The sequence below is a fragment of the Ochotona princeps genome, chromosome 10, assembly GCF_030435755.1.
Source record: "Ochotona princeps isolate mOchPri1 chromosome 10, mOchPri1.hap1, whole genome shotgun sequence".
Taxonomy (NCBI): Eukaryota; Metazoa; Chordata; class Mammalia; order Lagomorpha; family Ochotonidae; genus Ochotona; species Ochotona princeps.
This window is the reverse complement of record NC_080841.1, coordinates 20,668,905-20,691,792: the sequence shown is the minus strand read 5'-3', so window position 1 is coordinate 20,691,792 and position 22,888 is coordinate 20,668,905. Positions and strand designations below refer to the sequence as shown.

Sequence of the window (22,888 nt, the reverse complement as noted above, 5' to 3'; positions counted from 1 at the left end):
GACTGAGTGCAAATGGAGCAGAATGCGCCTGTTGGTGCAGCCAGGCGGCTTGAAGCTCAGGAGAAGGAGCGGGACACGGCTGTGCTTCCCTAGCCGTTGTCATTGCTTCTCAGTGTTGATTTAAGTTGTAATTTCTTCAACTATGCCATCAAAAATTAAAATCTTCAAGAGGTACACACACACACACCACATACATGTAAAATGGCAAACATCTCCTTGTTTCATTTTCTTATCAGGTAGCTACCAAGCATCCTTTCACATCACTCACCTCAAATGAGCATTATCTGGTTCTTTTTTATCTGAACCACACAACATGTGAGCTCACTAAAATCTGAGGAATTGTATTAGCTCTTCACGATAGCCTCCCCCTTTGCCATGCTTTTCCTTATCTTTCTTTCATGAGCAGGATTATGAGGTTGCTTAATAGGTTTTTAATATTGTCATGAAAAACTCCTCGTGTGGCCATGCTCTTGCAATAGGTAACACAGCTCTAAGAGCCTTATTCATATGCACTGATTTGAATGAAGTGGGCAGACACCAAGGCAAGGTTTCATAGGTCTGTTCTCCACCTGTTATCGCATTTGCAATAGACAGAATGGCCACTAGGCGGAGCTAGGGTTTAAGAAATCCCAGCCCTCAGCTGGGAGACGGATGCCAGGGGAGTTTTCAAAGCTTCTGCTGGCCTTCCCTGCCCCTCTGCTAAAAACACTCATCTATTTTCTTTGTGTCTACATGATCAGAGACAAAGGGTAATATTTGTGATGAATGCAGTCACCCCACGACAACAGTGTCTGACCTGAATACAACACTTCACAGTTCACAGTGTTGTTCCTCCGATACCGGGTTTGATCTTCCTGCCTGGCAACTCTGAGAGAAGGCTGGCCAAGGATTTCTTTTTCTGTGTTTGAGATGAACAGACTGAGACATGATGTCTTCACAATACACCAGGATGTGTCAGGAGGGCAAACCCGACAACTGGGGTTCCAGGATCCTGTTTGTTCTTCCGTAGGGTTTGAGTAGACACTTGAGCCAGTGTGAAACAGACATTCAACTCACTGCCTCTGTGCTGGCTTAGCCTCCTGCCAACATCCCCTGAGGAAACAAAGTGAGAAGACAGGTACACTGTGTGAGAGCAGAAAGCCACCAAGACAAGTGAACAAGCCAGTGCTGTCTTAGCTCAGAACCCCTGGGTGTGTGCGGTTCTCCTGCTGCCCCGGGGGCAGCTGGGAAGACCAGCACCTGCCATTAACTTAGTTCTGAGTGTGGTTTGGGAAGCTGATCCATAGGGCACCTGCCTTTAAGTCTGTTAGGCAGTTTATCCCTCACTTTCTAGCCTTATACACTGATCTAAGAGGTGCTGCTGCTGGAAACTTCTGTACACGGACCCGTTCTGGGCCTTCTGGCAACCCATTTGCTGGCCAACGGTATTGAGGCAAGGACGGAAATTTATCAGACACCTGTGCCTGCGGACAAATGCGACCCCTGCAGCCTCCACTGCCGTGAGCCCTTTGCAAATACACCCTGTTCTGTTCTTTTTTCAGTTAGTGTAGCATCTGTTTCCTGAAGTCAGTGCAACGGCCAACTCACGTAGAGCTCACTAATATTATACTATATATAATAATTATAACTCACTAAATCTTTCCCGAAGAATCCGTTTTTAGGTTCTATGTCAGCTCTCAACAGTCTATTTCCAATAAAACCAAAGATATGCAGGTTAGATTTTTCTGTCAATTAACATTTCCTAAGACTTAGCAAACGGAGTGTGAAGTCGTTAACGGGCAGAAGAAAACTCATGCCGTGGACAGCGACAACTCCCAGGGCCAAGTGGGTCCTCCCAGAAGACGAGCTGGAGGATGACAGGCAAACACACACACTGGCTTCAGAGCCCAGGACGGGTCCACGTTCATGAGTCAGGCTTTGGGGGCGCCAGGGGTCCCAGGGCTCTGACTGACCCTCCCCCCCCGTCCCCTCCACCACAGGCTCGCGGTGACCTTGCTGGGGCGACTCTCCAGCGCCTCAAGGCGCGTCGTGAACGCGTTTCCCGCCTGTGCCCAGAGGGGGCCGCTGCGTCCCGGCCCCGCGTCCCTGGGCCGCCGCCGGATCCCCCGCTCCTTTCCCGCAGGCCGGCGGGGGCACGCACTCGGCAGGGGGCGCCGGCTGCCCGGCCGCCGCGGCTCCCTCCGCCCACCCCCGAGGCGGCTGCGGCGAGCCGAGCCCCGCGCGAGTGTACTGCGAGGCGGGCCGCGAACAGGCAGGCGCGAGGAGGGCGCAGGGGCAGCGCGCGGGAGCCGCCGCCCGTGCCTGCCCGGGTCCCCGCGGGGGCGCATGGGGCGCTTGGAGCCGGCGTCGCGCGCGGGCCCCGCGCTCAGCTTGCAGCTGCCGTGAGGAGCCGCGCCGGGACGCCCCCCAGCCCGGAGCTGCTGGGAGGATGACCATGGCGGGGGGCCGGAGGGGACTGGTGGCCCCGCAAAACACGTTTCTGGAGAACATTGTCCGGCGCTCCAATGGTAAGGGGCGCATGGGGTCACGCTCACCCAGGCTTTTCATCCGCGCCTTTATTCCGGACTCGCCGGAGCCAAGGCGCGGGTGCCCAGGTCTGCTCCGGAGGCTGGGAGAGGTGGGCCGGGCAGGGTCTGTGGGAGCCCAAGCCGAGGGGAGCGGCTCTTCTGCGGACGCCTTTCGGGCCTTTCCCCGACGCTCTCGGGCTCACCTTCAAGAGAGCGTGGCAACCGAGGAACAAAGTCCTGGGAAAAGTGAGGGGACCCGGGCGCCGCGGGCGCAGGGGCTCGCTGCCCCGCGGTACTGACCCCCCGGCAGTCTGCGGAGGCTGCGGGACTCTGGGGCGGCTCTTGGGGCGCCGCCTCTGCCCTGGGGCCGCAGCATGCTGGAGAGGCAGGCAGCTACCGCTCCCGCGCCCGTGCCCGTGGGACTGGAGGATGCAACTACCTCCACGTTGCATATCTCCGGCTGGAGAGTCCGAGGGGCAGGGACATGGAGAAACAGGGACCCGCTGTCAGCTGGGCTGCCTGATGCCATCTCTTTGCCTGTCCACCCACCCACTTTGAGGTTGAGCCAGAGCTCGCGAGGGGCAGATGGTTTTTCAGGGCTGGGAGTGAGGGGTAGCGGAAGGCGCAGAGCGCAGGGCTGAGCGGTCATAGGTACGGAACCTGATCGTATTTCTTCAATTCCACACTCACACCTGTGCTTTATGCCACGTGTAAAATACCAAACTCGCCAAGCCTTATAACCTCTGCTCGGCACTCCCGTCTCTCCAAGGGCCTTAAGAAGGGCAGCAGCGTGGAGTACCAGGAGACCAGGGCCCTGGGGACGGGGTTGGAAAGGGAACAACTTCAGGTGCGCCTGTTGGACCCACGTCGGGAGAACTTGGCATTGCAGACCCAAGTCCTGGCTGCTGGAAGGTGTGGCTCCCTGCTCATCCTCCGCAGCAGGGCCCGGGAGCTCTGCGCGCTGCGAGACTGCGCTCTGTCACAGGTGCCCCTCTTCCGCCTCTGGGAGAACGTGAAGCGCTCACTCAGGAAACGGGCTTTACTGATGAGTAAACATCGCCGACTCAGAGCCTTCAGGACCTTGTGTTTAAATAAAACAATGAATTTCCATCTGGATTGAGTAAGAGCATGAGAAGTGACTTACGCTACTAATAAATATTCTAACAAGTGATTCAAGTTTATCTTAGAAGCGTGGTCCGCTGGGATAGCAAGTCATCACGCACTTAGCACATTAGGATCCTTTCTTTATGTGCCTCAGTAGAATGCCGGGGTTTCTGGTCTGTTGGGGGGAAAGGCACTTGGATGGCTTTTAGAGCAAGGTCGCAGCCATTGCCCGAGGCTGCAAGGGAGGTGACAGTTACCAAATGAACAGGCAGAGAACCCTCGTACCTGTGAAGGAGCTGGAGGTGTTCATGTGTGTTGAAACACAGCCAGGATGTCAGAGTGACCACGCTGTGATTGCTGATGCTATTGGGTTCTTAGGGACTGTCTTGCAGATCGGGGCAGCCATGGTCAGTGGCATCAACTTTTGCGTAGTTCTCTGTGCCTGTTCGGTGTTTTGGTGGCGAGGTGGGGAGGATGCCCGTGTGTAATGCGTGCTGTGTAGGCAGGGGAAGCAGCAGAGTATTCTCCCTGTGACCGTGGGAGGGCTCCTGGGGTGTGCAGACAGGGGAGCCCGAGGCAGGTTCGGGCTGGGGCTGGGATGATAGAACACCTTCTAGTTTCCTGGATCTCTTTGGGCCACTTCCTAGCTGTAATTACACACAGACTGGCAATAGAGTAAGTCGCTGGGGTTATTTTTAGCAGTGGTATTTTCGTTTTAGCACCACTTCTCATGTCTTGATATAAATTATTCAGCCAAATAACATCAACCATGTAACATCTTGGGAGAATTGAATTTTTTAAAAAATCATTTCAAAAGATTTTAATCTTGAAATATGGATTTTAAGTTTTTATGGATCCCTTTCATAGTATGTTTTCAGCATAAATGGAAAAAAAGTGAACTCTAGAACCACTACAGTGTCTGCATGCATTAAATTATTTTCCTGTGATGGGAAAAGTCCATTTCAAAATATTGATTGGCTCTTTCTAAATTCTACCACCATATTTTTAGACATTGCAGTATTTAAATACCATTTTATCTTTAAATAGAGATGCTTTATGATCATTTTATTAGTGATTTTCTTCAAGGGGGCCTTATGGGATTATTGTTCCTTTTACAAAGTGGAAAATTGGGCCCAGCACGATAGCCTAGTGGCTAAAGTCCTTATCTTGCATGTGCCGGGATCCCATATGGGTGCCAGTTCGTATCCCAGCTGCTCCACTTCCCATCCAGCTCCATCCCTGTGACCTGGGAAAGCAGTGGAGGACGGCCAATGCCTTGGGACCAAAGCCTGTGGGAGACCCAGAAGATGCTCCTGGCTTCGGGTCAGCTCAGCTCTGGACATTGTGGCCCCTTGGGGAGTGAATCAGCGAGGGAAGGTCTTCCTCTCTGTCTCTCCTTCTCTCTGTATATCTGACTTTCCAATAAAAAGAAATAAATCTTAAAAAAAAAATAGAGAACTGAGTCCTAGGAGTGTGAAGATATCCAAATGGCAGAGGTTGTTCTTGAGGGAATATTGTCTATCCTTGTATTGGTATTGTTGTTTCTCCAGTCCTCATGACTCATTCTGACACTGCTGGTGTCATTCTAACCACCCCTCCACTCATGTTCTATGCGAATAGAACTGACTGCATTTCAAGTGTTTAACATCTTTTTTTTAAAGATTTATTTATTTTTATTACAAAGTCAGATATACAGAAAGGAGGAGAGACAGAGAGGAAGATCTTCCGTCCGATGATTCACTCCCCAAGTGAGCCGCAACGGGCGGATGCGCGCCGATCCGAAGCCGGGAACCTGGAACCTCTTCCGGGTCTCCCACGTGGGTGCAGTGTCCCAGTGCATTGGGCCGTCCTCGACTGCTTTCCCAGGCCACAAGCAGGGAGGTGGATGGGAAGTGGAGCTGCTGGGATTAGAACTGGCGCCCATATGGGATCGCGAGGCGTTCAAGGCGAGGACTTTAGCTGCTAGGCCACGCCGCCGGGCCCCCAAGTGTTTTAACATCTGATACCTGCACTATTACAGACCTGGAGGAGGAGATTAACTATAGATATTATGTCATTTATGTTTCCTTTCCCATCATTGTGTATAAAAAGAAATTGATGATGGGGCTGGTTGTGGCATATCAAGTTAAGCTTCTACCTATGACACTAGTGTTACATTTGGATACTAGTTCAAGTCCCAGCTACTCCACCTTCAATTTAGCTCCTTGTAAATGCACCTGCAGAAGTGGACCATGTGTCTGGGCCCCAAGCTCCCAGTGGGAAACCTGGAAGAAGCTCTAGGTTCCTGGCTGTGCCTTGACACAGCCTTGGCTGATGCAGCCATTTGGGGAGTGAACCAGCGATTGAACTCTTATCTTTCCCTCTCTCTTTCTGTAACTCTGCTTTACAAATAAATTTAAAAATTCTTTAAAATGCATGGACATTGATGCAAGCAAGTGTCCTCAAATATTTGAGGGCAGAACTGCTGAGGCCCGAAGCTACTTGACTTCAGTGTCACATTCCTTATGTGGAACTACGCAGCAGCATTCCTTGTGTTAGCTTGATTTTCCCTCCAGAAGCTTAATTTCCCAGTGGAGATTAAATAAAATGTTATAACAACAAGAACAACATCCATTTTGGCTAGCAGCCACACTACCACATCCAAGCAGACAAGCAGGGCAAAGGAGAGGCTAATTACATTTCAAGGAAGTGCTATGTATCCACCTTTGTGTGTGGTTAAGGATATAACGGACACTTAGTATCTGTGTGCTCTGACATGAAGTGCCAAGTCACTTTTCAGAGAGTATGAAGTTTCCCATAGGTCAGCAGAGATGCAGTGCTGCCATTTTATGTGTTATTACTATGTAACAAATAAATGTATTTGAAATAGAGAAGGAGAGAAAGAGGGAGAGGGAGAGATAAATCTTCCATTTGCCAGTTTACTTCTTGGACACCTACAAAAGCTGGGGCTGGGCCAGGCTGAAGCCAGGAGCTGGAAACTCCATATTGGTATCCTATGTAGATGGCAGGGACCCTGCTTCCCTGGGGTGTGCACTGACAGAAAGCTGGGTTCAGAAGCAGGAGTGGGACTCAAACACGGTCATGCCACCATGGGGTGCCAGTGACCCAAATGGCATTGTAACTGTTATGTTAAATGTCCATCCTGTGTTTGCCTTTTTAGAATTTAACAAACTAAGACCTGAGGGTTAATTGGCTTGCCTACAGTTAGTAAGAGGTAGAGTTAGAAAAAGCCAGAGGCAGAGGTGGATCAGGGGCTGGGGTATACTTGTTACCGCTTTATTTATTCCACAAAGATTTCTTGAACATTTGTTGAACATCTAGTTGACCGAGATCCTGCTTCCCCTTAGTAAGCTGTGTTCTGGTGAATCTTGGTTCATGGCTTTTGCTGCTGTTTCACCACGTGGCATTTTATTGAAAAATATTTCAAAGGGCTTTATTGATGATGTTGGCACAGAAGTCTGGTTCAACTTTCTTTGGTACATTTGGGTGTCATTGGAAGGAAAGGTTTGGTTATTATTTATGCTTGTATTGTTGCTAGGTAGTCTACAGGAAGGATGAATGCCCCAGAAGTGACTTGATTTTGCTTATGGTCTTGTTGGTGATCGTTTTTAGCTGTGTTGGTTCTGTGACACATTGGCAGAGTCAGCCTGTGTCTCCCTATATTGCTGGTTGGAAAATGTTGTTTTGGAATATCTTCTGATGGTTGCTTCAGTCTGCAGGCTCTCGTTGTCAAAATGCTCGTTGAAGTAAATAGGAGATCTGTCTTTGGAAAGCTGGCAGACCTGGGTGCCAGGAAACCGCAAAAACGTTGCTCTAAGTGGTCCCATTCTAGGCAGAACATATGTTTTAGTGTTCAGGAAGCTATATCAAACAATGATAGGTGCCAGTAGGAATACATGCATATTAGTAGGAGAGACACGTGGCACACCGTGGTACAGATTTATGTCCATGTATAATTTACAGATTGCTAACTCAGCTGTGTTTTCATACAGTTAAGTTGGTTCATGGTGTTGTTGATGTAATTAGTAGCAAACAGGATGAGAGCCGCAGGGGATGTTGTGTCTCCCAGTAGGTGCGTTGAACCATGATCATATTTATGAAACACAAAGCTGGTTGCAATCCTTCATGGCTCTGAAAGGGGAGTGCAGGGTGACCTGGGTTACTGCCAGCTCAGTAGTCCTGGCTTTTTCTTGCCACAGGTTCTGAGCTCATCTTCAACGAGGGTTCTTCTCTCTGTCTCTCTCTCTCTCTCTTTCTCTGTATCTCCATCTCCGTCTCCATCTCCATCTCTGTCTCTATCTCTGAAAAAGTGTCCACAAGTTGATTATATGGTGGCTGTTATCTGGGGGATTCAGAAAGGGCTTGGTGATGAGGTGCAAGGCAGCCCACCTTCTGAATCCTGTGGCCTTTGTGAAGTGAGTCTATTGATACAATCTGTCGCCAATGAACAGCTGCAACTGAGAAGCCTGGCAGACCAGTTGAACCCATGGCTTTGTATTTTCTAACACTGGGATCTTCTTTGATAGTTGGACTGTATTTGGCAAGGGCTCCTTGAGCACAGTCTTGAAGCTCCTCAGTACTTCTCCTCTCCTTTCACTGGATCTTAGCCAAAAGGCTGAGAAGTGATCCCCTGTCCTTTCCTTTTGCTGAGCTTATGTCCTGTGATTCCACATTTAAAGCTGAATCAATTGTTCATACGAGGAATCCTTTTCCATATAATGCATGCTTGTTTTAAATACTTAGGACACTTAGAACTTATCCATCTCAGGAGGCACACCTGTAGCTGGTGAGAAAGAGAAGCAACCACAGGCTCTTGGATCTGAAGGGACGTGGCTTTATAGTTCACCCATCTAGAGCACCCCCTAGTGGTTGCACAGCAATACTCAGCTAGCTTCAATGAGGAGCACTGTACAGAGTCTGGTTTGTTGTTGTTGTTGTTTGTTTGTTTCCCCTAACATTTATTTTATTTTTATTTGAAATACAGAGAGGAGATACACATAGAGAGGTAGGTCTTCCATTGATGCTTCACTGCTCAAATGGCCACTGAAGCTGGAGCTGAGCCAGTCTGAAGCCAGGAGCCAGGAGCTTCTTCCAGGTCTCTCACATGGGTGCAGGGACCCAAGGACTTGGCTCGACTCTGCTGCTTTTCCAGCAGGGAGCTGGATAAGAGGTAGAGCAGCCTGGATAAGAACTGGTGCCCATTTGAGATGCCGGCACCTTGTGTGGAGGCCTAGTCTGTTATGCCTAGCTTTTACCCCTGCCTCATAATAGTCTTTTCTTAACTGGCTGTGATTGTGAACCAGCTTTCTTTTCTTTCCTTTCCACAAATCCTTCTTCTTTCTCTTTCTGTTGCTACTGTTTATGCTCATGAGATCTGTCGCCTTGCATCTGGCACTCGAGGTCTGCCCTGTGGAACAAGTTTCTCCCAGTCAGGTGCTTTCTCCAGATGTAAACTGCCTTCTCCTTCCTATACTTTAATATGGTTATATTAGTTTTCTTCTTCTCCCTTGCTTTTTCAAAAAGCCTTTTAAATATTATTGAATATTACAAATAGAAAAGCACGTAGGACAAATTTGTGCAGCTTAGCATATTATTGTGCAGTGAATGCAGGTCACCAGTATCTGCCTCATGAAATACCACCTTACCAGCCCCTTGGAGCGCCCTGGGCTTTCTCCTGAGCCCAGCATCCTCCTGGAGGGAGCCATCTCTGCTTCCATGGTGGTCGCTTTCTTGCCTTTCTCTTATAAAGATCTTTAAAGGAGAGAGAAGAGGAGACAGAGAGAGGTCTTTCATCTGATTGTTCACTTCCTAAATGGCCGCAGTGACTAGAGTTGAGCTGATCCAATGCTGGGAGCCAGGAGCCTCATCCTAGTCTCCTATGTGGGTGCAGGGGCCCAAGCAGTTGGACCATCCTCTGCTGCTTTTCCAAGTCATAAGCAGACAGCTGGATCAGAAGTGGAACAGCTGTGCCCATTGGGTGCTCTGCCCAATGGGGTGCCAGTGTCAGAGGTGGAGGGTTAGCCTCTTGAGCTACTGTGCTGGCCCCTCTTCCTTATTTTACACCTTATTTTTAAACTCCTAACTGCTGTGGTTCATCTTTGCCCTTCAGCAGCTTTAAGTGTCTGGGATCCTGTAGCCTGTATTCCTTTGTCAGATGGTGATTCCTCCAGGTTACTGTGTGAACTGTAAATATTCATTTTCACTGCTGCATAGTACTTCATGGTTTGACCAAATCATAGATTCCGTCTCTTCACAGTTGTTTCTAGTTTTGTGCTACTTAAGCTTCTGAAGACACACCTGCACTGTCTTTTGGCCATGTGGGCATCTATTTCTCCTGGGTGTATGCCTACAAAGACTGTGTATGTTTAACTGTGATGGAGGCTTCCAAAAAGTTTTGCCAAGGATTTGCTCTAACTTATACTCCCACCAGTAGTAGATGGGAATTCTCGTTACTTTGCATTCTTGCCAACATTTAGTATTTTTTTTTCCTTTCATTGTGACGTTACACAAGCGATCGCGTAACTAATAAAGCAGGGTCATTTAAGGCTGTGTGAGTTATAAGCACATGATCAAAATGAAATGAAAACAAAACTTGCTCTTGTCCTCTGGGAGGCATCAGAATCTCCTGTGTGTTTAAATGTTCTGACTGTGCAGGCTACATAACACATGATCGTGAATGATATGAAAGACTTGCCCTGGTGAATTATGTGCAAAGGGCGCATGCTGTGGTGGTGTGTTTATGTGTGTGTGTGTGTGTGTGTGTGTGTGTGTTTAACAGCTTCATTTTTCTTAGATTTAGGAGCAATAAACCCTGGGGGCAGAGATGATGTCAAAATTAGAGCTGGAAGGAGAAAGAACTAGGGAGTGAATGATTTATGTTTGTTACAGTGAAAGAAAACAAAACAATAGAAGGAGGACTACAGAATTGTGGAGGAATCAAAAACCAAAAGAGACTGAAAACAGAAGCCTAGGATGCTTTGTGGTTCGGTTTCATAAGCGTGGTGGGTTTTCCACGTGTCCAAGACCATGCTAGAACCTGGGGCTACCTACACAAGTGAGGCCTTGTGACGTCGGGTCTCACTGAGGACTCCCTGCAGAAGAGCAGTATGCACTGGGGACATCTGCCAAGTTGCAGGACATGCTCTGTGGGCTCAATGCTTGCTTTCCATTTTCCCTTAGGAACACCTCACTCTGAAGTATTCTTGGATTGGAAGTGCTTTTGCTTTTTTCTGAGCTTCCTGAGTTGATCACAGGAGACTACAGCACTTGTGAAGCTTTGTTCAGAAGTGGTTGAAGCATTCGCTAGTGCCGTGGGGTAGCAGGCTGCTACACTTCCACTTGAAGTGCGCCAGTTCGGGTCCTGACTGCTCCACTTCTGATTCAGTTCCCTGACGATGTTTTGGAAAAGCAACAGAAGATGACTCAAGTCCTTGGGCCCCTGCTGCCATGTGGGAGATGTGGAAAGAGCTCCTGGCTCCTGGCTTCAGACTTTCTCAGTTCTGGCCATTATGGCCACCTGGGGAGTGAGCCAGTGGATGGAAGATTTCTCTGTCTCTCTTTCCCTCCTTCTCTGTCACTTTACCTTTCAAATAAGACAAAAATATATATCTTTAAAGCAGCTCTCCTTCCCAGAGGCTCTCTAATGCCCTGCCTGCATTGGCGTGCTGTCTTGGGCTGCTTGGCCACAGTTGTGAGTTTGCAGCGTATCCTAGATGCTGGAATGTGCTGATGTTCTGATTGTTTTTATACAAGCGTAGTCTTGCTAAATAGATTGCAGTCTGACCAACTCCAGCATCTGCATTGGTTCTCGTGGCTGCTGCTCTGACAGGCACCCCTGTTAATGAGAAAACCACTTAAAGTTCTTCTGGTTGAGCATTATATAGAGTTATGCCAACAGTCAGTTTGCTTACTCATAGGAGGATTGCTCATTATGTAAATTAAAATAACAATTCTTTTGATTAGCCCTTGGTTGCATAAAACTGATGTTCTAAAGTTAATCGAGTCAATCCTATAATTATTCCTATAATTATTACTGTAATTATAGGCCTAGAGTGCCTCAGAACCATTGTTTCTCAGAGCTATTTTGTAAGTTTTGCAACAACATCAGGTGCTTCTGTAAAGAGGAGAGATGCCGTCTCAAGACAGTGGTGTGGGCATCCTGCACTGACGTTTGCTGGAGTCAGCATTTGAAAAATGATACTGTATTGGCAAATCTCCTGTTTACATTTGGCTTGTGTTTAAGAGTAAATTTGGAAAACAGCTTATACTCAAGCCTCACAATTTTGAGTGATAAGATCATATTTATTTCAGCTCAGTGGATTTTTAAGTTTTAGGTTTATTGCACTACCCATCAGCATCTTGGGACGGACCGGATTGGAGTTTAGTGCTGCTTTCATTAAAGCTGTGTGTTCAGCCTTTGCATGAGCCACTGTTCTGCATGTCTCCTGTTGGCATGTCTGGAACTTTTCTCCTTTCTTCTTCTCCAGCTTGTGTTTCCTGGGAGAGCGGCCGGTGTGCTCAGAGGGGACCTCTGGAGGCTCCGTGGCTTTCTGGCTCTGGGTTGCCTTCAGCTGGGGAAGACTCCCACCTGAGATGGGAGGGAAGAGAGAGACTGGTATTCCCGTTCCCTTGGTCCCTCTGGCGAGGCCACCGCAGCCTGCTTGTTTTCCCTGGGGGAAAGGTGACATCTCTAGCTCACAGTTTTTGGGTTTAGAGGCTTCAGGTTTCTAGCTGTTCCTAACTGTGGCTGCTGCAGTGTGAACTGGAGTTTCCTCAGTGCTGTAGCTGGTTGTGAGGCCGGCAGGCACTACGGCTCAAGATTATGCAAACCTTTGCCCTGTTTCTCAAGGTCAAAGACTTCAGCTTGGTGCTTGAAATCTGCCATCCTGGAAATAGTTGCACCTTGGAAATGGGCAGAGGCCACAAATTAGGGCTGTTTTTCCTCCTGAGAATACACTGCTGCCTGTATCTCACACGTGACTTTGTAAATGGTTCTTTTATTGAACACTCCTCAAATTGCCCATTTCAGTGTGTCGGGTTTTCCCACCGATAGAGCCGATTGTACATTCTCTGGGCGAAGAAGTAGTGTCTCAGCCTTTTTCTGATCCCTGGGAGTCATGGGGGTGAGCTTGGTAAAGGGTGTGTGTGTGCATTCTTTCTCTCAACATGCAGAAAGCATTGGCGTTTGGCCTGAGGACAGCTGCAGAGGCCCGCCCAGGCTTTTCAGTTCCATGAGTTGTTTACCTACTGGATGCTCCATTTCCATCTTTTCTGTTTTATAGTCTCACAAGAATGTGTAATTTATAAAGGAGGTTTATTTAATTGAAAGGCAGAATGATGAAAGAGAGAGAGGTGTGAAAATGAGAAAGATCTTCATCCTCTGGTTCACTTCCCAGATGGCTGCAGTAGAGCTCCAACTCCATCCAGGTCTCCCACATGAATAGCAGTGGCCCAAGCACTTTGGCCACCATCTGCTACTTTCCTGGGTACAATAACAGGAAGCTGGATTGGAAGCAGAGCAGCTGGGATTCAAACCAGCACTTGACACATCGTAAGGATGCTGGCATCGTAAGTGGTAGGTTAACCTGCTGGACAAGAATGCTGACCCCAAGAAAGAGCATACCTTAGTTATGAGTTTATCAGAGACATCAGAAGCCAGAAAATACTGGTTATAAACTAGTTACTAGTTACTAGTTATAAACTAGTTACTAGTTATAATCATAACATTGTGCAAATTAAACAGCCTTTCTCACCTGCATGCCTGTAGTTCTATTCTGTGCCCACTCTCTTTATTCTCATTTTATAAATGAAGAAAATCGAGGTTTACGAAGGTTAAGTAAATTGCCTTAGGTAAAAATTCTAGTGCTGGAATCTCTAGAAACCTGTTAGAAGTACAAATTCTTGGACCTGACTTCATGCACAGTGAGTCTGAGATTCTGGAGAGAGGGCCCGATTCTAGGCTTTAGTTAGTCTTCCAGACATGTCGCTGGATTTTACACTTGCAGATCCACTGCTGTAGCCACAGCCCCGCTGTATTTGGGAGGTAAATGTGTGACTGCTAGGCAAGTGCATTGGAGGAGGGTGAATGGAAGTGTGTGAGACCCTTGTCATACACTCTCAGTTTCCTAGCCTTTGTCCTGACCCCACTCCTGCCTCATGTAGGAGCCTCCACCTGCTTGTGCTGAGTTCGTGGGTGCACCTGCTGGGCATGTTAGCTCCTTGCTTGGTTGAATCCCTTTGGAATCTTAAAATCATGGTTTCCTCAGCAGCATATCTCCTCCCGCTGCCTTTCCTCTTCTAGAAGCTGGATGAGCTCCTGCCGGTGACAGCTCCCCTTCCTTTGACGTCCTGGCTGGATCTCTCTTGGTTTTGCAGCTGTCGCTTCAGGAATGAGGAACTTAGGGTACATGTTCAGTTGGCCATTCTGAAATGATCCCTGTCTGTCTTCCTGTCTGTCTCTGCCTGTTGCTGTCTGTATATCTGTGTCGCTGCCTGTCTGTCCCCTGTGCCATCTGTCGTCATCGCGATCTCTGTTGTCTGTCATGGTGTATCTGTCCCTGTGTTTTCTGCCTGTCTATTCCTATCTGCCCCTGTCTGCCTGTTTCTTTCTGACCAGTTCTCCTGTCATGTGACCTCACAGCTGCTCCTCTAAGCTCCCCATTTTTCAGCCAAGACTTCCTTTCTTCCTTGAGGTACCTGGTCAGAATTTCTACTCAGTTTTCCAGAGCTGACACAGACTTAGCGCCTTCCTTTTTTGTTCCAGGAAGAGATTCTGATTGGCCATCTCTGGCTATGGGAGATTTGGCCAGTAGAACCTTCCTGGTCTAATCTTTTGTGATGAGAGCCTGGGTGGGGAAAGCATGATATAGAATTTTATGCTGTGTAGAGTAGGGCAGATAAAGCTGACATGGGAAGTTGAGTGCAGCTTCCAAATGAACAGACATGCTTCCTGTATTCTACTGTTCTTGGGATTCTACTATAGATACTCAGTTACTTGTTATATTAAACCAAGATTCCTTCCAGCTACCTTATTGCTATACTGAATCTTTTCTAAGAAAGTTCTGAAATAACACTGGAGGCAAATGTGAAAATAGCATATTTGCAACTTTTTTTTCCCTCAGGTACAAGTTAATAATGTATTTACCATGTTTTTTGAATTCTGGGAATGATTTTGTTGTTGTTCAATGATAGTCTAAGGCATTTTGTTTAAAGTTGTGTGATAGTGACTTTGTTCAAAACATGTGTCAATGTGTATATATACATGTAGGTAGAGAGAGGTGTGCATTAATAAATTATTAGAACTATAAAATGATAATAAAAATTCTTGATTGATTAACTTGCTGAACTGTTTCAAGGGATTAACCACAGAAACAAATGTTTCTTTGTCATCATTCAACATATCAGTGACCTCATATTCATCATGTAAAGTAGCACTCAGCAATGAAAGGCTCTCTATTTTTAACACATTTTATATGTACTATTGTTTTGTTGCATATTGCTTATGAGATGGATTCATCTGCTTTCATTGTTTTGAAGTCTTTTACTGGATGCTGATGGAGATGAAGGTCATGCTTTGAAAGCCTGTTCTTAGAGACAACTCCCCTGTAAATGAAGAGTTTGAGTTTGCTTTTGAAATTGAAATCTCTCTCCCCATTGTAATTTACAGATTTAATCAAAAGTGTATTTTTGTAGGATATTAAAATCAGAGACAAAGCAAATAGCTATTGAATCTCTTGGGAGCTTAGTTTGTTTTGTGCAGAGATTGGGCCCTTGACAATTTACAAAAGTCATTTTCATGAAAGTTTATTGTTGAAAACACAAGAGAGCTACAAGATGAATTTGGCTGATATTGAAATTTGGGATGTTTTTCTTAGGTGTTTCCTACTGTTTTAGCCTCTTGCCGCTCTTCCTGTCTTCTCCATTCTCCCCAGTCTGATCAAATCTTGATTTCATAAAAATATAATTTCTGGTATAGATTTTATTTGGGTTTAGGTACATGAAAACATTGTTTGCTGGTCTTTGTCTAGTGTTGATATGCATAGCCCTTTTCTCATCTTTTTCTTTTTCTTTAATATTTATTTTATCTGTTTGAAACAGTTAGTGAGAGAAAGGCAGAGACAGAGCTCTTCCACCTGCTGCTTCATCCCCTGGATGGCCGCAAGGACTAGGAGTGTGCCAGGCCCAAGCCGGGAGCCAGAGCTGCGTCTGGGTCTTCCAAGTGAGTGTAGGGAATCTTCTGCTGCTTTGCCAGGAGCATTTGTAGGGAGGGAACTGTCTCAGAAGTGGGGCAGCCAGGACTCTACCCAGTGTCTGTGTGGGATGTAAGTGTCGCAGAGGACCACTTAACCCACACAACACTGAATCTTGTTCACAACTTTTGTCTCAATCAGTATCTTTTTATTGTTTAATTGTTTTAAAAGAAAGAAAAATAGAGTGTTTGCTTAAACTTGCCTTAGAGCACTGATATTCTTGATAATCTAGAACATTAAAGAGTCAGAAAGACATGCTCTCTTCTATGGAACCGATCTCGAGTTATTAGAATTATACTGTGAAATATTTGCTGTAGCTCTCTAAGTAACGGGTGCTGGCTGGGAACAATGTGTGTGAACTGCTTGCCGACTGTAGCTTTTATCTGTGTAATTGCCAAAACTGAAGTACTTTTCTAAGGCATTGCTTTAGTTAGGCTCTCCTTTGTTATTTGTGGTAATTATGGTGAAAAGCAATTTTCTAATAATTTCTTTTTAGAATATCTCTGTGTTATGCTTTATGGGCAAATGGTAGGCTTGGGAATGATTTTGCCACATTTGACTACTGTGGTGTAATTTGGCTCCTGCCCCATCAGCTGAAGAGACTTTGCGGGGAGGGGAGTCTCATATTTTTAGAGAATGCTTGTTGTATTCTACGAATCAGAGGAAACCATGTGGGCTGAGGAAGATTGAATTCAGGAAAACCTTGTATTTCATTGTAGGTACTCTTGCAGGTACAGACCTTTAGGGAGTGAAAAGATGTCCCAGGGAGGGAGAAGAATCTAGCTCATTTGCATCTAAGATCTGAGAACTCTCAGAAGAAAGCTGATGAATAATTCATAGCAAGGACAGTAAGGTGGAGCCAGCATGTTTTACTGAACTTGATCAGTTTAGAACATCTGAATTTGGAAGCCGACCTGGTGTTTCACGATGGATTATTATTTTTATTATTTTTATTATTTTATTTATTTTTTTCACGATGGATTATTATCATTGATTGATTGGAAGTTACACATTCGGCATGTAAAAGATGTCCAATAGGTCTACTGAATTCATGGGTCCTGCGTGCAGCCTAACAGCCATTAAACTGTATTGAATTTTATAAGAAAGTTAGAGGTGATTTAAAATATACTGGAGGATGTCCACAGCTTCTATGCAAATCTATGCCATTTTATGTTGGGGACTTGAGCATCTGAGGATTTTGGTGTCTTTGGGATTCCTGGAACCAATTCCCTGTGGGAGCAGAAGGACAATAATATACATATTTTCCTATCTGGAACTTATTGACTCCAAAGGCATATTTAGACATTTGCCACCTGTAGAAATGGACACCTCCTCTCCGCCTCCCCAGTGTGTGGTTTATTTACAGTGTAGAAATCTTTGGCAATATGGTGCATATTTACATGCCTGCTGTGTATCATATCATAATCTAAACCTGAATAATTTCACTGAGACAAGCTTGGCATCCATGACCCATTTGAAATGTGAATAGAAAAGTGTAGAGGGCATTCCTGCTGTTTTTCAAGTGACCCAGGCTGTAAAGTGTCCAGCATTTAGAGAAATGAGATTTCAGAATTATTTCATGGGCATGATGACTTGCAAGTTAAAGTGGTATAATCTGATTTCTTATTTGTTATGAATGCCATTACTTAGAGAGATGAATTCTGTTATTTCTAAAAGCTCAGAGATGTTGTGCAGCTCCCAACTTCACATTACTCATAGAGCTGCAATGTATGGGTAACATACAGCTCTTAGGTGGCCATATCATGACTAGAACTCCACTTGCTGTCCCCAGCAGGTTTATTTAGATGGTGCCCTGGGATGCTAGGGCTTGCTGGGGAAGGAGCAGATAGATAATAGGGTGTCTGATACCTTGCAGCCCTCTGTTGGTTTTCAAAGCTGATGATACAAAGTGTGGAAGTCAGGAAGCAAGAAATTATTCTGGGACTTGAGTTGTAGCCTCCAAATTCAAAGTGATGCTTTGACAGTACATTCCAGCTGTCATGGAGGGGAAACCCTCAGGTCTGCACAAGTAAGAAGCTGTGTCTTCTGAAACTGTTTTCTATAAAAGAAGGAAATTAAAACACACACACACACACACACACACACACACACACACACACCCCTCCAGAACCCAGCAAGTTGGCCTCTCAGTACCCAAAGAATCTTGGAGCTTTGAGTCTTGGTGATGTTTTGGAACCATTTTACTTTTTTTCTCACCTGGTTTTTACTCAACTTCAGACTGTCTGAAAGAGCCAAATGAGGGTCAGATGACAGTACCAGTTCTGTTCTTCTCTAAATTTTTTTTCTTAAAATATTTATCTAAGTCAGAGCTACAGAGAGAAGGAAAGACAAAGATGTCTTTCATCTGCTGACTCACTCACCAAATAGGCACAACAGCTGGGACTGGGCCAGGTTGAATCTAAGAACCAGGAGGCTCTTCATGGTATCCCATGTGGGTACTAGAGACCTGAGATGTGGGTCATCTTACGATGTTTTTCTCAAGCCGCTAGCAGGGACCTGGATCAGAAATGAAGAATGGCTTTACTTGCTACATCACAACATGCACCCCAACTCTGTTACTCTTCAACTAGAGTAGAGACTACAACAGGACTATTTGTTTCCTCCTCCTGGGCATTGGCTCTGGACCATGAAGTCTGACCAACTGCTAGGTTAGGAAGCTGGATCTGACTGAGCAGATGTTGAGCAGGACCTATTACATGTAGGTGTCAAGGGTGACCATCAATCTAGTGATTCATGTCTTCTCTCCCCCAGCCATGCTGGGACATTGTCCCATCATAGAGGCCCAAGCGTACAATGGGCCTCTAGCTCTTGCGATTCCTATATTGATCTCCTGGTTTATCTGATTGTGGAGATGTAAGTGAAGATATTCGCTGCAGAACTTCTGTGTAGGCTTGGTTGGGCACTCCTTCCTCTCAGTGGAAAACTCAGATGGTACTTTCATAAAAGCTCTTGATCATTCTGGAGCTTTGTAGCTGTACTCTATCCTGCCAACCCTTAAGTCCTGCTAGGGACTTGGAGCAAGTTGCAGGATTTGTAAATTATTGCTTTCTTGGTTGTATAAAAGTTAGTGTTAGAAGCCATGCAATTAATAGCATTGTCTTTGGTGCCTGTGGTGGTTAATGGTATGTGCTAACTTGATTGAGCCATGAATGTCCATATATTTAGTCAAACATTGTTCTCGGTATTTTTGGATGAACTCATCATTCCCTATGAATATAAGTTTTTTTTAAATTTCTGTGAAAAATGTGTTTGGAATTTTGGTAGGGACTGCTTTGACTCTGTAGCTCTCTTGTGTGGTATTGGAATTTTGACAGTGCTCATTCTTCTAGTCCATAAACATGGGATACCTTCCCATTTGTTTCAGTGTGAAATTGTGTTTTGATGTTTTGTCCAAGCATTGTGTTGCTTTCCTAATTAAGTTTTGCTAGGCTTTCAATTAACTTTCCATTTACCAAGCACAGAAAATAGCAAATAATTCCAGAATCCTTTATGTTTGGATGCGGAATGCAGGTCTGGGCATTTGGCTAGAAATTCTGTGTTGCTTTCCTGGGGCTCTCTTACATAGCGTTATCAACCATTGGGAGTATGGCCGACCACCGAGAGGAATTAAGTCACTGTGGTTGTGCACATTTGCTGTCCTGAGCTGTTATAACAGAATGTATGCTTTTTTTTTTCAAGGTAGTCTCAGTTGTTTGAACCTGTCTACTCATAGGACAGACATACTTCTAGAGGCATTGAGCAAATTTATTTTGACTTACCTACACTTGCCTTTCTGTCTTTTTAAAACTTTTAATTTCAGAGTAACTTTAAATTTATAAAAAACATTGCGTGGTACAAAGAGTTTCCATATATCTGATGTCCAGCTTCATCTGTTAACATCTTTTGTTAGTATGATGCATTTTGTCACTATTTGTAAATCATACCCAGCTTCCCCTAGTTTTTAAAATCAAACTTGAGCAAACTATAGGATGTCTTGTTAAGTGTAATAAGCCAGACACAAAAGATAAATACTGCATGGTTTCCCTGATATGTGGGATCTTAAAATAAAAGCCTCTTTTTTTTTAACCTGTCCTACAAGCTTCCACCCCAGTGAATAGCAAGGGAAGTCTAGTTAAGGGGACTCTGAACTTTGCATCTAGTGGCATCTCCTACTCCATCAGTTTAAATAATCTTTGGAGAAAACTCAGCCTTCTCGATTCAGATTCCCATTCATCTCATTCCCATTGCTTCTCTTTGAGATGGTATGTGGCATGGAAGCAAGAGTTATGCATGGTCTGTGGAACCCCAGACCATGATATGAGGCCTTATTTTCCTGGAAATGAGCTCTGGTCTCCTGGTCACTGGGTACCTACCTAAATGTGAGGTTCAAGTTTGCAGGTGGCAGACTTATATTCCATTCTCTTGGACTGAATAGGACTTTTTGTCTAAATCCACATCCATGATGTGTGGTCATTGATTCTCCTTGAGTGGATCTGGCCTACCTTTTCTTGGCCCACAGCTCATCTCCTCTATTTCCTGACACTGAGCCTAGACTTGGGCAGTCTGACCCTCAGCCCTTGGCCATTGACTCAGCTCACTCACAGTGATAAGCAGTTGCTTATGTAACTTCAACAGCTTCAGGAAAGTTTTAAATTTTAGGTCCTTTTCAGACCCATAGGAACCATGGGAGGTTCAGGAGTGCTCACGTAGCTCATTGGCTACAGTGTTGGGTCACCAAGAGGTATGGTCTGTCTCACCTTTTAGTGTCCACTGAGGAGCCAGACTCCAAGTCTTCCCACTTCTCCTCTCCACTCCCTGCTTCTTCTCCTCTTTTGCTTTTATTTTAATTAGTTAATTTCTTTGAAAGGCAGAATTACAGAGAGGGAGAGGGAAAGGGAGGGACACACAAACAAACACACAGATAGATATTGACTGATTAATTCCATCCAAATTCCAGCTCTACCTTGACATAGAAGGTTGTAGTACCTTTCTAAAGAATTAGTTTGCTCGTGAGTGAAATGGTGAAATCATTGACACTTCCTTTAGTGGAGTACTACTGATTTACAAAGATTGTTGTTATCACCTCACTCCAGTTAAGGTAGCTATTATCCAAAATGAAACAACAATTTGTAGCTTTTGTTGAGGTAGGCTGTGGAGAAAAGAGTATCCTAATACATTGTTTGTGTAGTGATGTTCCTGGGAATGCAAATTGGTACAACCGTTATGGAAAACAGTAAGGAGGTTGCTTAGAATACTGAAAGTGCAATGTAGCCTGGTACTCTGTGGGAGAGCTTAAGCATTCAGCTCTGCACCTGCTCCCTGCAGCCTCAGTGAGAAGGTTCTGTGGTGTGAGGTTGTTACGAACTTGTGCCCTACCCCAGTGCTCATAGGAGCCAGGCACTGTCCCTTCCAGGGGAGAGCTCCCTGTTATGGGGAGTGGAAGTGGGCATCTTAGGAGGCAATGGGAAAACTCCCTACTTTGCCTCTCTAAGAAGGTTTTCTCCTAGCGTGGGCAAATGCCAGTTAGGGCCAGGAAGACCAATTTGTAGCTTTTTCCCGAAAGACTTACAAGGCTTTGATGCTTGACAGATTTTGGGTTTTGTTTTCCTGTCTGTTCTCAGGACTCTGCTACTTTGATGAAAAATTAGGATTTCAGTATGTCTTCTGTGAACCCAGGGATCTCTATGGGATTCACTGGTTATGGGTTAAGCTTACTGTACTAACTTGATCTTGGAGTACAGTGACTTAACCTTTGTGTTCAATATGTTTAGTTGTAAAGCACTGCTCTTTTCTATGCCTCACAGGGTCATAGTTCCCAAGATGCTGTGCTTTGGTGGGAAGCAGAAATACCTGGACTGCTTGATATTGTTTATGTCCCAGTTGAATCTCTACAGATGTCTTGCCTTATGTTGCTTGTTCTTATTGCGTTCAACAGATACGAATTTTGTTTTGGGGAATGCCCAGATCGTGGACTGGCCCATCGTGTACAGCAATGACGGATTTTGCAAGCTGTCTGGCTATCACAGGGCAGAAGTGATGCAAAAAAGCAGTACCTGCAGGTATTTATGTTTGGGCTTGTTCTGGTGCATGATTTGCTATGGTGTATTTGGGGAAAAACAGAATCACCTTGATGTCGTTCAGTGTTTATTCTAAATATTGGGAACAATGTTGTGTCTAGTTTATGCCCTGTGCTGGGAAAATTGAAAAACATGTAAAACATGGTTTCTAGAAAATGACGAAGTAGGGGAAAACTCAGGAAAAGCCATTTTATCTTTGAAATGTGCGCTCCAAAGTTTATGACTCTTGGAGCTAAATGTCCAAGTTAAGAGGCTCAAATAAAATGAAAGGGAAATGAAATTTTATGTGATTACATTTATTTTTTTAAAATTTATGAATGTTTTAGAAGTGTGACTGCAGTGTTGGAACCAAGGGCCTTGTTCATAGAACCTTCCCGCCATCAGAATTCTTTCAGAGAAAGAGAAGAGAACCACTGTTTTGTTGCTTTCTAATTCATGCTGTGACATTTTCTCTCTGATCTCTTAGTAATTGTGCTAATAGCACAGCTTGTGCATCTGACAATATCATAACTAGGCAGAACCGTTGGGCCACTGGGTTCAAAAATTGCTTTCAGAGTGTTGTCAAGGTGTTGAGCTGGGCTTGTGGCCTGGACCCTGCCTGGCATTCCCCTGCAGCACCCTGGTGCACTTGTCTTATTGTAACCTTGGGCTCCCCTCTTTTCCTTCTTCAGTTGTCAGGAGGGTTTGCATGAAGTGGAATCAGTTCCATAGACCTGCCAAATCAAGGACTAAATCCATCTCTGAAGTGTCTAAGAGTTCATCTCTGAGACCAGGCATCGTCTTGTATTTTCAGAAATCATGTTTCAAATTATTAAATCAGTCAAGGAACTTTAGTTTGGCAGAAAATATTAGATGATGGGAATTGCTTCAATTTTACTAATTTTAGATTTTGGGGACTGAGAAATGGAAAATTAAAAAAATTTTTTTGAAGAGATTTATTCAGGTCCAGCAC

At 45.2% G+C, this 22,888-nt stretch overlaps 1 protein-coding gene across 2 annotated transcripts in view; it reads left to right on the top strand.

Annotated features, from left to right (window-relative positions):
* Nucleotides 1–2,024: 2,024 nt before the first annotated feature.
* Nucleotides 2,025–22,888, top strand: part of KCNH1 (potassium voltage-gated channel subfamily H member 1) — a 334,081-nt gene continuing 313,217 nt past the window's right edge. For both annotated transcript variants that reach the window (XM_004578675.2, XM_004578674.2), the window contains exons 1-2: nucleotides 2,025–2,507; nucleotides 21,795–21,918. In XM_004578675.2, the coding sequence (XP_004578732.1) occupies nucleotides 2,429–2,507; nucleotides 21,795–21,918 (203 nt within the window). In that variant the 5' untranslated portion in view covers nucleotides 2,025–2,428. The remainder of the gene's footprint in view (nucleotides 2,508–21,794; nucleotides 21,919–22,888) is intronic.